The sequence below is a fragment of the Rhinoraja longicauda genome, chromosome 4, assembly GCF_053455715.1.
Source record: "Rhinoraja longicauda isolate Sanriku21f chromosome 4, sRhiLon1.1, whole genome shotgun sequence".
NCBI lineage: Eukaryota > Metazoa > Chordata > Chondrichthyes > Rajiformes > Arhynchobatidae > Rhinoraja > Rhinoraja longicauda.
Genome location: NC_135956.1, coordinates 90,286,563 through 90,298,659, shown reverse-complemented (window position 1 = coordinate 90,298,659; position 12,097 = coordinate 90,286,563). Strand labels below are relative to the sequence as shown.

Genomic DNA, 12,097 nt, shown 5'->3' with positions numbered 1-12,097 from the left:
TCACCTTAAACCTGTGTCCTCGGCTTGCAGATTTCCCCACACTGCTTGTATTTGTGACCCCTGATCCACATTGTTCACTGACCCTTGTTCTCTGGTTTGCTTTGCAGCTGAGGCATGGGAAAGTCACCAAGGAGGGAAAGTTCAAACCCAACAGTGTGGTGTGCCGTACCAAGAGTGGCCAGGTACTACTGCACAGGTCTACTGTCAACAGGTAATTTATAGCATGATCACTGTAGAAATGCATGGTGAGAGCGATATGCAGAAAAGAACAAAGATCTCTGGTGGAATTTTTAAACAGATGCAAAATGCTGGAATAACTCAGTGTGTCAGGCAGCATCTGTGGAGAACATGGGTAGGACCGAGTCTAAAGAAAGGTCCTGACCAACAATTCACCTATGCATGTTCTCCAAATGCTGCCTGACCCACTGAGTTACTCCAGCACTTTGTCTTATTTTTCTACACCAGCATCTGCAGTTCCTTCTTTCTCTATCTCTTGTGGATTCATTCAGGTTGCTGCAAGTAAGAATTTCTTTGTTCCAATGTCGGTACATTTAACAATTGAACACTCGAATCTCAACTAATGCTAACTATGGGAAAAATTAATTTCCAACAAATTTTTGCAAACTCAACTTTGCCGACCAAAGGAATTGGCAATGGTGTCCGTTTAGTTTAGAGTTACAGCGCGGAAACAGGTCCTTCGGCCCACCGAGTCCGCACCGACCGTCGATCCCTGCACATTAACACTACCCTACACATGCTAGGGACAATTTTTACCCATGCACCAAGCCAATTAACATACATGTCTTTGGTGTGTGGGAGGAAACCGAAGATCTCAGTGAAAACCCAGGGGGAGAACGTACAAACTCTGTACAGACAGCACCCATAGTTGGGATGGAATCCGGGTCACCAGTGCTGCAAGCACTAAGGCAGCAACTCTACTGCTGTGCCACCGTGCCAATAGACAATAGGTGCAGGCCATTCGGCCCTTCGAGCCAGCACCGCCATTCAATGTGATCATGGCTGATCATTCTCAATCAGTACCCTGTTCCTGCCTTCTCCCCATACCCCCTGACTCCGCTATCCTTAAGAGCTCTATCTAGCTCTCTCTTGAATGCATTCAGAGAATTGGCCTCCACTGCCTTCTGAGGCAGAGAATTCCACAGATTCACAACTCTCTGACTGAAAAAGTTTTTCCTCATCTCCGTTCTGAATGGCCTACCCCTTATTCTTATACTATGGCCCTTGGTTCTGGACTCCCCCAACATTGGGAACATGTTTCCTGCCTCTAACGTGTCCAACCCCTTAATAATCTTATACGTTTTGATAAGATCCCCTCTCGTCCTTCTAAATTCCAGTGAATACAACCCTAGTCGCTCCAGTCTTTCAACATATGACAGTCCCGCCATTCCGGGAATTAACCTAGTAAACCTACGCTGCACGCCCTCAATAACAAGAATATCCTTCCTCAAATTTGGAGACCAAAACTGCACACAGTACTCCAGGTGCGGTCTCACTAGGGCCCTGTACAACTGCAGAAGGACCTCTTTGCTCCTATACTCAACTCCTCTTGTTATGAAGGCCAACATTCCATTGGCTTTCTTCACTGCCTGCTGTACCTGCATGCTTCCTTTTAGTGACTGATGCACTAGGACACCCAGATCTCGTTGTACGCCCCCTTTTTCTAACTTGACACCATTCAGATAATAATCTGCCTTCCTATTCTTACCACCAAAGTGGAAAACCTCACACTTATCCACATTAAACTGCATCTGCCATGCATCCGCCCACTCACACAACCTGTCCAAGTCACCCTGCAACCTCATAGCATCTTCCTCACAGTTCACACTACCACCCAGCTTTGTATCATATGCAAATTTGCTAATGGTAATTTTAATCACTGTAAGGTGGCACTGTAAGGCAGCATCTCTGCCACTGTGCCGCTGTGAGGTGGCACTGTAAGGCAGCAACTCTACCGCTGTGCCACCGTGCTGCCCTTTTTGTTTTGGACAATGAATGAGTGCTCGGAAAGCACCATTTTTGCAAATTTGCTTTGTTTGGATAAGGCATTAAACTAGGCTCCATTTCCTGAGAATATTAAAGACTCAATGTCATATTCAATGTGCAAGTGTCACGGTGGCGCAGCGGTAGAGCTGCTGCCTCACAGCGCCAGAGACCAGGGTTCCATCGTTACTTTGGAACTGTCTTCACTGAGGAAGATACACACAATCTCCCCAATGTTCTAGGGGCCGGAGAACCTAGGGTGATGGAGGAACTGAAGGAAATCCACATTAGGCAGGAAATGGTTTTGGGTAGACTGATGGGACTGAAGGCTGATAAATCCCCAGGGCCTGATGGTCTGCATCCCAGGGTACTTAAGGAGGTGGCTCTAGAAATAGTGGAAGCATTGGAGATCATTTTTCAATGTTCTATAGATTCAGGATCAGTTCCTGTGGATTGGAGGATAGCAAATGTTATCCCACTTTTTAAGAAAGGAGGGAGAGAGAAAACGGGTAATTATAGAGCAGTTTGTCTGACATCAGTGGTGGGGAAGATGCTGGAGTCAATTATAAAAGACGAAATTGCTGAGCATTTGGATAGCAGTAACGGGATCATTCCGAGTCAGCATGGATTTACGAAGGGGAAATCATGCTTGACAAATCTACTGGAATTTTTTGAGGATGTAACTAGGAAAATTGACAGGGGAGAGTCAGTGGATGTGGTGTACCTCGACTTTCAGAAAGCCTTCGACAAGGTCCCACATAGGAGATTAGTGGGCAAAATTAGGGCACATGGTATTGGGGGTAGGGTACTGACATGGATAGAAAATTGGTTGACAGACAGAAAGCAAAGAGTGGGGATAAATGGGTCCCTTTCGGAATGGCAGGCCGTGACCAGTGGGGTACCGCAAGGTTCGGTGCTGGGACCCCAGCTATTTACGATATACATTAATGACTTAGACGAAGGGATTAAAAGTACCATTAGCAAATTTGCAGATGATACTAAGCTGGGGGGTAGTGTGAATTGTGAGGAAGATGCAATAAGGCTGCAGGGTGACTTGGACAGGTTGTGTGAGTGGGCGGATACATGGCAGATGCAGTTTAATGTAGATAAGTGTGAGGTTATTCACTTTGGAAGTAAGAATAGAAAGGCAGATTATTATCTGAATGGTGTCAAGTTAGGAGGAGGGGGAGTTCAACGAGATCTGGGTGTCCTAGTGCATCAGTCAATGAAAGGAAGCATGCAGGTACAGCAGGCAGTGAAGAAAGCCAATGGAATGTTGGCCTTCGTAACAAGAGGAGTTGAGTATAGGAGCAAAGAGGTCCTTCTACAGTTGTACCGGGCCCTGGTGAGACCGCACCTGGAGTACTGTGTGCAGTTTTGGTCTCCAAATTTGAGGAAGGATATTCTTGCTATGGAGGGCGTGCAGCGTAGGTTCACTAGGTTAATTCCCGGAATGGCGGGACTGTCATATGTTGAAAGGCTGGAGCGATTGGGCTTGTATACACTGGAATTTAGAAGGATGAGGGGGGATCTTATTGAAACATATAAGATAATTAGGGGATTGGACACATTAGAGGCAGGAAACATGTTCCCAATGTTGGGGGAGTCCAGAACAAGGGGCCACAGTTTAAGAATAAGGGGTAGGCCATTTAGAACGGAGATGAGGAAGAACTTTATCAGGCAGAGAGTGGTGAAGGTGTGGAATTCTCTGCCTCAGAAGGCAGTGGAGGCCAGTTCGTTGGATGCTTTCAAGAGAGAGCTGGATATAGCTCTTAAGGATAGCGGAGTGAGGGGGTATGGGGAGAAGGGAGGAACGGGGTACTGATTGAGAGTGATCAGCCATGATCGCATTGAATGGCGGTGCTGGCTCGAATGGCTGAATGGCCTACTCCTGCACCTATTGTCTATTCTCATCCTGACTACAGGTGCTGTCTGTATAGAGTTTGTACGTTCTCCCTGTGACTTTGTGAGTTTTCTCCGGGTGCTCCGTTTTCCTCCCACACTCCAAAGACGTACAGGTTTGTCTGTTGATTGGCCTCGGTAAAGATTGTAAATTGTCCCTTGTGTGTAGGATAGTGTTAGTGTGCGGGGATTGCTGGTCAGTGCGGACACGGTGGGCCGAAAGGCCTATTTCGGCGCTGTATCTCTACACTAAACTAAACTAAAATTCAAAATGGGGAAGTATTTTTCTCGATCCCCTTTCCACGGCCAGGGATAGTTGAGACTATATTCCCCTCATGCCGTTTGCTATGTACTTGCAGGAACGAGGAAACGTTCAAGAGCCGCTGGATGACTTACTTCACAGCTGTGAAATCCAATGGGAATGTCTTTGTCCGTGACTCCTCCATGGTCCACCCGCTGGCTCTGCTGCTGCTCCCAGACTGTGATATTCATGTCAAGGGTGAGTGTTGTGGAAGGCCTGTTGTACAGAGTAACATCAGATTTTGCTGGTCCCTGGGAATGGACATCCCACTCAAGCCCCTTGCTGGCTGGTGAAGCTGATGATTAGCTGAGACCCTGCATGGCTGTCAACCAAAGTATGGCCTGCACTTTGGCTGCAGAGTTGAAGACTACAAATGTGACTTCCTTGCTCAAGAGGTGGGGAAACATAGAAACGAGGTGCAGGAGTAGGCCTTTCGGCCCTTCTAGTCCTTCTAGCCAGCACTGCCGTTCAATATGATCATTGCTGATCATCTAAAATCAGTACCCCGTTCCTGCTTTTCCCCCCCTGATTCCTTTAGCCCCAAGAGCTAAATCTATCTGACAAACAACAGGAGCCCATAGACCTATAGTCTGAAGAAGGGTCCCGACCCGAAGCATCACCTATCCATGTTCTCCATGGATGCTGCCTGACCTGCTGATTACTCCAGCACTTTGTGTCTATCTTTGGAGCCTGTAGACCATTCTCCATAACATCTGTTGTAAGGAATGTGCTGGAGTCTATAGTCAAAGAAGAAACATCTGGACATTCAGGGAAGTTTAACGTAATCAAACCAAACCAACGTGGTTTTATGAAAGGGAAATCTCGTTTGACAAATTTGCTAAGAGTGTTTGAAGGATATAACAAGCAGGGTTGATAGAGGCAGGTTGATAGATTTCCACAAGGCTCTCAGTAAGGAGCCACATCAACAAGATGGAACCTCGTGGCACGGGGGAAGTGTGTTGGCATTGGACTGAAGACTGTTATTGGAAGGGATACTGAGGGTTTTTTTTCATTTGGAAAGACAAGGACTGATAGTCGGCATGAGATCATCTCATCAAGTTTGATTTGAATGTTTTTGAAGAGGTAATCTAGAGGATTAACTTGGGCAGGTAAGTACCTGTGTCTACATGAACTTCAGCAAGGTTTATGACAGGTTCTGCTTGGTCAACTAGTCTAGCAGGTTATTTCACTTGGGGTCTCGGGTGAACAGGCCAATTGGATACAAAATTGGCTTAACGGGAAGGAGTCAGAAGGTGGTAATTTGAAGGGGGGTGGGGAGTATTTAGATTGAAGATCTGTGACCAGTGTTATGGTGCATTGGATCACTGTCATGTCCACTCATATATATTTATTTGGATGAGGATGTTGGTGGAACGATTAGTATGGTTGCAGATGACACCCGGATTGCTGAGAGAGTGCATAGTGAAAAAGGTTGTCTAAGGTTACAAAGGAAAGTGGGAAGGGAATGGCAAATGGAATTTAACTCTGACAAGTGACAACTGATGCATTTTGTGAAGTTCAACGCAGGCAGGACATATACAGTGAGGGCCCTGCAGGGTGTTGTGGAACAGACACAAAGAGATGCAAGTACATAGTTCCTTGAAAGTGGCAGCATTAATAGATAGGAATGTGAAACAGACATATGGCACGCTTGCCTCGGCTCCCATGTTAAGTAGCCTGGAGAAATACATAAATGTAAGTGTCTTTGGAGCTTAATAAGTGATCAGATGTGAAAAAGTTGCCTCCAGGTTTTGAAATCCGTTAAGGCAGTCTGAGCTGTTTAGAGGCACAGAGCATGAACACAGGTCGTTTGGCCTAACTCAGCTATGCTGACCAAGATGCCCCATTTACCCGCCTTCATCAAGATGCAGGGTTTCAAATGGAAACATTGATTAACCCTTTTGACCCACAGGAGCTGCCTGAATTGCTGTCCCTCCAGCACTTAGTAACATTTTAATTAGATTAGATTAAGGTGGGCCAATTGGCCTCAGGAATACTAGAGTTACATCTTGGTATCTTGGTTTGATAGAGTGACCAAATTTAGTTGTAAAGTTGCTAAACACATATTTTGGGAGGATATTGGCAAAACCAGCCCGCTCTCTTACGCCTAGGCAAGGATGTCTCTGTGATAAGGTTCCACATGGAAGGTTGATTAAGAAGGTTAAATCGTTGGGTATTAATAGTGAGGTTGCAAGATGGATTCAACAATGGCTGAATGGGAGATACCAGAAGGTAACGGTTGACAATTGTATGTCAGGTTGGAGGCCAGTGTCTAGTGGAGTGCCCCAAGGATCTGTGTTGGGTCCACTGTTGTTTGTCATTTACATTAATGATCTGGATGATGGTGTGGCAAATTGGATTAGTAAATATGCAGATGATACTAAGATAGGTGGAGTAGTTGATAGTGAGGTAGATTTTCAAAGTCTACAGAGAGACTTGGGCCTTCTGGAAGGGTGGGCTGAAAGATGGCAGATGGAGTTTAATGCTGATAAGTGTGAGGTGCTGCGTTTGGTATGCTTGCCTTTATAAATCAGAGCATCGAGTATAGAAGTTGGGATGTAATGTTGAAATTGTACAGGGCATTGGTGAGGCCAAATCTGGAGTATGGTGTGCAGTTCTGGTCGCCAAATTATAGGAAGGATGTCGACAAAATGGAGAGGGTACAGAGGAGATTTACTAGAATGTTGCCTGGGTTTCAGCACTTAGGCTACAGAGAGAGGTTGAACAGGTTGGGTCTTTATTCTTTGGAGCGTAGAAGGTTGAGGGGGGACTTGATAGAGGTTTTTAAAATTTTGAGAGGGACGGACAGAGTTGACGTGGGTAGGCTTTTCCCTTTGAGAGTGGGGAAGATTCCAACAAGGGGACATAGCTTCAGAATTGAGGGACAAAGGTTTAGGGGTAACATGAGGGGGAACTTCTTTACTCAGAGGGTTGTGGCTGTATGGAATGGGCTTCCGGTGGAAGTGGTGGAGGCTGGCTCGATTTTATTATTTAAGAGTAAATTGGATAGGTATATGGATAGGAGGGGATTGGAGGGTTATGGTCTAAGTGCAGGTAGATGAGACTAGGTCAGAGAGAATGGTCGGCGTGGACTGGTAGGGCCGGACAGGCCTGTTTCCATGCTGTAGTTGTTATATGTTATATGTTATAAAGGCCCCAGATTCTGTACGTCTTTGATGTTTATCAGAGGTTTGAAAGCGCGCACCACCAGACTCAGGAACAGCTTCTTCCCCTCTGTTATCAGGCTTCCAGAAGCTCGGTGGCAATAATGAACCTAAACCCAAGTTTATCCTTTGTCCTTTTTCAGAGGATGGTGACAGTGTGCTGCTCACCTTGGCTGACTGCAGTCTCCTGCAGGTGGAGCTGGACAGCAAGACTGCTCACCTCCTGTACAGCTTCCGCACAGCCATGCACAAGATGGTGGAAACCTCCCTGCGGCACGAGCTGCCAGAACTTCCCAGTGCCTTGCGTACAGAGCACGACCAAGTGCTCTCACTACTCGTGGAACTCTTGAACTGCTGGCCGGTAGAATGAATGACTCACTGGCACTGTGGCAGGTGGGCAGGCAGGTGAGCTTGTATCTTATTCTGTATCATAATTGCCTGGTGCATTGTACAAAAAAAAGATATAACTGCTGTATTTAATTCTTTGAAGTGTGCTCACCTTGCAATGTTACTTGAAAATAATGGACTGAACCGTGTATGAATTTATAATTTATAACTGATGTGTATAACAATTTGTGCGTAAAATTGCAATCAGAATAAATCTTAAGACCCCCTGAAAATTTGGGGGAATGGTTTTGTACAGGCAGTATTGTCTGATTTCCATAATTTAAAATGTATTTAAAACATTATTGTCAACCTGTCTGTGTTTGTTAATTTTACCTTGAAACTACAAATTGTGCCATACAATGTGGATCAAAGGAAGACTCTTGCCTCTGACTAAACCTGGTTAGTGTGTCATAGAGTGATACAGTGTGGAAACTTGCCCACAGTGTCCCAGCTACACTAGTCCCACTTGCCTGAGCTTGGTCCATATCCCTCCAAACCTGTCCTATCCATGTACCTGTCCAACTGTTTCTTAAATGATGAGATAGTCCCAGCCTCAATTACCTCCTCTGGCAGCTTGTTCCATACACCCACCACCCAATGTGTGAAAAGTTACCCCTAGGATTACTATTAAATCTTTTCCCCTTCACCTTGAACCTATGTCCTCTGGTCCTCGATTCCCCAACTCTGGGTAAAAGACTCTGCATCTACCCGATCTATTCCTCTCATGATTTTGTACACCTCTATAAGATCATCCTTCTTCACTCCGTGGAATAGAGACCCAGCCTACTCAACCTCTCCCTGTAGCTCACACCCTCTAGTCCTGGCAACATCCGCACAAATCTTTTCTGAACCCTTTCAAGCTTGACAATATCTTTCCTATCCAGAACTGGACACGATATTGTAAATGCGGTCTCACCAACATCTTATACAACCTGCAACATAACCTCCCAACTTCTATACTCAATTACTCTGACTTATGAAGGCCAAAAGCCTTTTTGACCACCTTATCCACCTGCGACTTAACCTTCAAGGAACCATGCACCTGTACTCCTAGATCCCTCTGCTCTACAACACTCCCCAGAGGTCTACCATTTACTGTGTAGGTCCTGCCCTTGTTAGACCACCCAAAATGCAACACCTCACACTTCTCTGTAATAAATTCCATCAACCATTCCTTCGCCCACATGGCCAAATGATCCAGATCCTGCTGCAATCTTTCACAACCATCTTCACTATCTGCAAAACCACTCGCTTTTGTATCATCAGCAAACTTGCTCTGTCTGTTCTCATCCAAATCATTGATGTAGATGACAAACAGTAACGGGCCCAGCACCAAACCCTGAGGCACACCACCACTCACAGGCTTCCAGTCCGAGAAGCAACCTTCCACCATCACCCTCTGCTTCCTTCCATGGAGCTAATTTGCTGTCCATTCAGCTATCTTTCCTTGGATTTCACGCGATCTAACCTTCCAGAGCAGCCTACCATGCAGAACCTTGTCGAACGCCTTACTGAAATTCATGTACACAACATCTACAGTTCTGCCCTCATCGACCTTTTGGGTCACGTCTTCAAAAACATCAGATTTGTGAGACACGACCTCCCACGTACAAAACCATGCTGACTATCCCTAATCAGTCCTTGCCCATCCAAATGCCTGTTAAATCTATCCATCAGAATACTCGATAGTAACTTTCCAACTACAGATGTTAAGCTCACCGGCCTATAGTTCCCAGCATTTTCCCTGCAGCCCTTCTTGAAAAGAGGCTGCCACCCTCCAGTCTTCCGGCACCTCCTGTATTTAAGGACGACTCATTTCAACCAAGGTTCCCACAATTTTCTCTCTAGTTTCCTGCAACGTCCTCGGATATATCTGATCAGGCCCTGGAGATTTGTCTACCTTCATACACGATGGTACCTTCAGTACTTCATCGACAGTAACACTGACTGCTCTCAAGACACTTCCATTGACTGCCCCAAGTTCCTCCGTCCTACTGTCTTTCTCCTCGGTAAATACAGAGGAGAAATACTCATTGAGGACCTTGCCCATCTCCTGTAGCTCCACACAGAGTTGACCGCTTTGATTCCTGAGAGGTCCCACTCTCTCTCTAGTTACCCTTTTCCCCCTTATGTATTTATAAAATATTTTGGGATTGTCCTAAATGCTACCCACCAGAGTTATCTCCTGGCCCCTTTTTGCCCTTCTGATCGTCTTTTTCAGTTTACTCCTTTGTTCCTGAAACTCCTCCTTCTTGTTTTTGACCAATGCCTCAATATCCTGAGCTTTTGTGGTTAATTTAGTTTTGGCATTCCCTTACTGACAGTTGACTGAGTAATTAAGTAATTAAGATCTCCAAGTGTGTGTAAGACGGCATAGATTTTACACAATGCTCAATAGTGAACCAACATCAATGTTAGTCTTAAATGGATGTAGATGGCAACACAGAGTCGGCCCATCAAGTCTACTCCGCCATTCAAACATGGCTGATCTATCTTTCCCCCTTAACCCCTGACATCCGTACTAATCAAGAATCTATCTATCTGCCGTCCAAATATCCATTGACTTCTGTAGCAATGAATTCGACAGATTCACCACCTGACTAAATAAATTCCTCATCTCCTTCCTAAAGGAACGTCCTTTAATTCTGAGGCTCTGACGTTTGGTCCTCGACTCTCCCAATAGTGGAAACATCCTCTCCACATCCACTCTATCCATGTTCTAACTACTGTAGAAATGAATACATACGCAGTGAAGCTATATGATTTAGAAAGCTAAGGAACCAGCCCCACTCCCTAGGGCACATTACACCAAATAGAGATGAAAAAGATCCCCTTTTCCATATTCTGCCCAGAGCCGTATGTTACTTATTATGAACAATTTTCAACAATAACCTTTGAAATAGCACAAAAAGGGAAATTCTGCGCATGACATAAGGTGCCGGTGAGCCACGGCCACGGCCGCAGGCATGGGTCACCTGCTGAGAGGGAAGCCCGGCCACTGCTCGCCAAGACCGGGAACCGGAGAGGAGGTGGAGGGAGTCAGCGACGGACGCTGGGTAAAGGGGCCGGTCAGAATGAACCAGGGGTCTTCTGTGCCCTCGAGGTCATCTGCGGGAGGCCCCCCCTCCGGCAGGTGAAGGTTGAGGATGGGCGGATGAGGAGAAGGAAGATGATTCGCGAGACCAACCGGAGGCGATGGACAGATGCAAGGGGCCTTTGTGGCCAGCTGCAGTGGGTCTGTGAAATGCCCCCAAAACCTGGCAGTTCTTGCATATAGACTCACTGGGCTGTTTCTATGTGTTTTGTGTGGCAATCTCGCTGATCTGTATGCAAAATAAAGAATTTTACTGTATCTTGGTATAGGTGATAAAGGACCCTTTGTGCATCCATTAGTTCTGTTGTGCACAGCACATTACTTTTTCTAAAGTAACTCCAATAAAAGGTTGTGTGATTTTCTTTTCACAAAAGTACATGAACTGTCTTGAGATTTCCATAACTGCCCTGTTGTACATTAATATGTGTGAAAATATCAGCTACACTTGCACTTTCCATCTTTCTGTCTCGCTCCCATTTTAAACATGCATCTATCCGTGATCAAACTGCGATCAGCTTCATAAACCAGGATGACCTTTCTACTTGGGCACCAGGGTGAGGAATGGATCCAGACTTTTTATTTCTGTACATTTTAAATATTTCCTTAAATTCATTAGTTCCATTTCACCCTTCCAGGTCAGGAACTGAAACGGGGAGAACCAAACTGGGAAAAAAAAGGACAAAATCAATACACAAAAAAATCCGTACAACATTAACAGTACCACATACCAGTAAAATTTCCCAAGATATTTAGGCCATAGGTTTAAGGTGAAGGGGGAAAGATGGTAAGGTTTTCACACAAAGGGTGTTGGATGTATGAAACGAGCTGCCGGAGGAGGTAGTTGAGGCATGCACTATTACAATGTTTAAGAAGCAATTAGATAGGTATATGGATAGGATAGATTTAGAGGATATGGGCCAAAGATGGGCAAATGGGACTTGTGTAGATGGAACATGTTGTCTGGTGTGGGCAAGTTGGGCCGAAGGGCCTGTTTCCACACTATGACTATGACCTAATTGCAAACAAATGAATACCCAAGTTAAGAAAAAATGGTATCAGGACTGGTTACCAACAGCTTAGACAAAAGTATATTTTGGAGACAGCCAGAGGTTAAAAAGAGGGAATTCTAGAATTTAAGTTAAGACAGTCTGTAGGCATGTATGCGAATGACAGGGTGAGGAATGTATGTAGTGGTCAAGAGAGCAGGGGTGGAAACAAGGATGTTTCATCTCAACACTAGTGGGGATA

At 45.4% G+C, this 12,097-nt stretch overlaps 1 protein-coding gene across 4 annotated transcripts in view; it reads left to right on the top strand.

The window, feature by feature from the left end:
* dhx30 (DEAH (Asp-Glu-Ala-His) box helicase 30) overlaps nucleotides 1-11,199 on the top strand; it is a 66,670-nt gene extending 55,471 nt beyond the window's left edge. For all 4 annotated transcript variants that reach the window (XM_078398349.1, XM_078398348.1, XM_078398351.1 and 1 more), the window contains 3 exons: nucleotides 108-211; nucleotides 4,263-4,402; nucleotides 7,512-11,199. In XM_078398349.1, coding sequence (XP_078254475.1) covers nucleotides 108-211; nucleotides 4,263-4,402; nucleotides 7,512-7,738 — 471 coding nt within the window. In that variant the 3' untranslated portion in view covers nucleotides 7,739-11,199. The remainder of the gene's footprint in view (nucleotides 1-107; nucleotides 212-4,262; nucleotides 4,403-7,511) is intronic.
* Nucleotides 11,200-12,097: the final 898 nt, after the last annotated feature.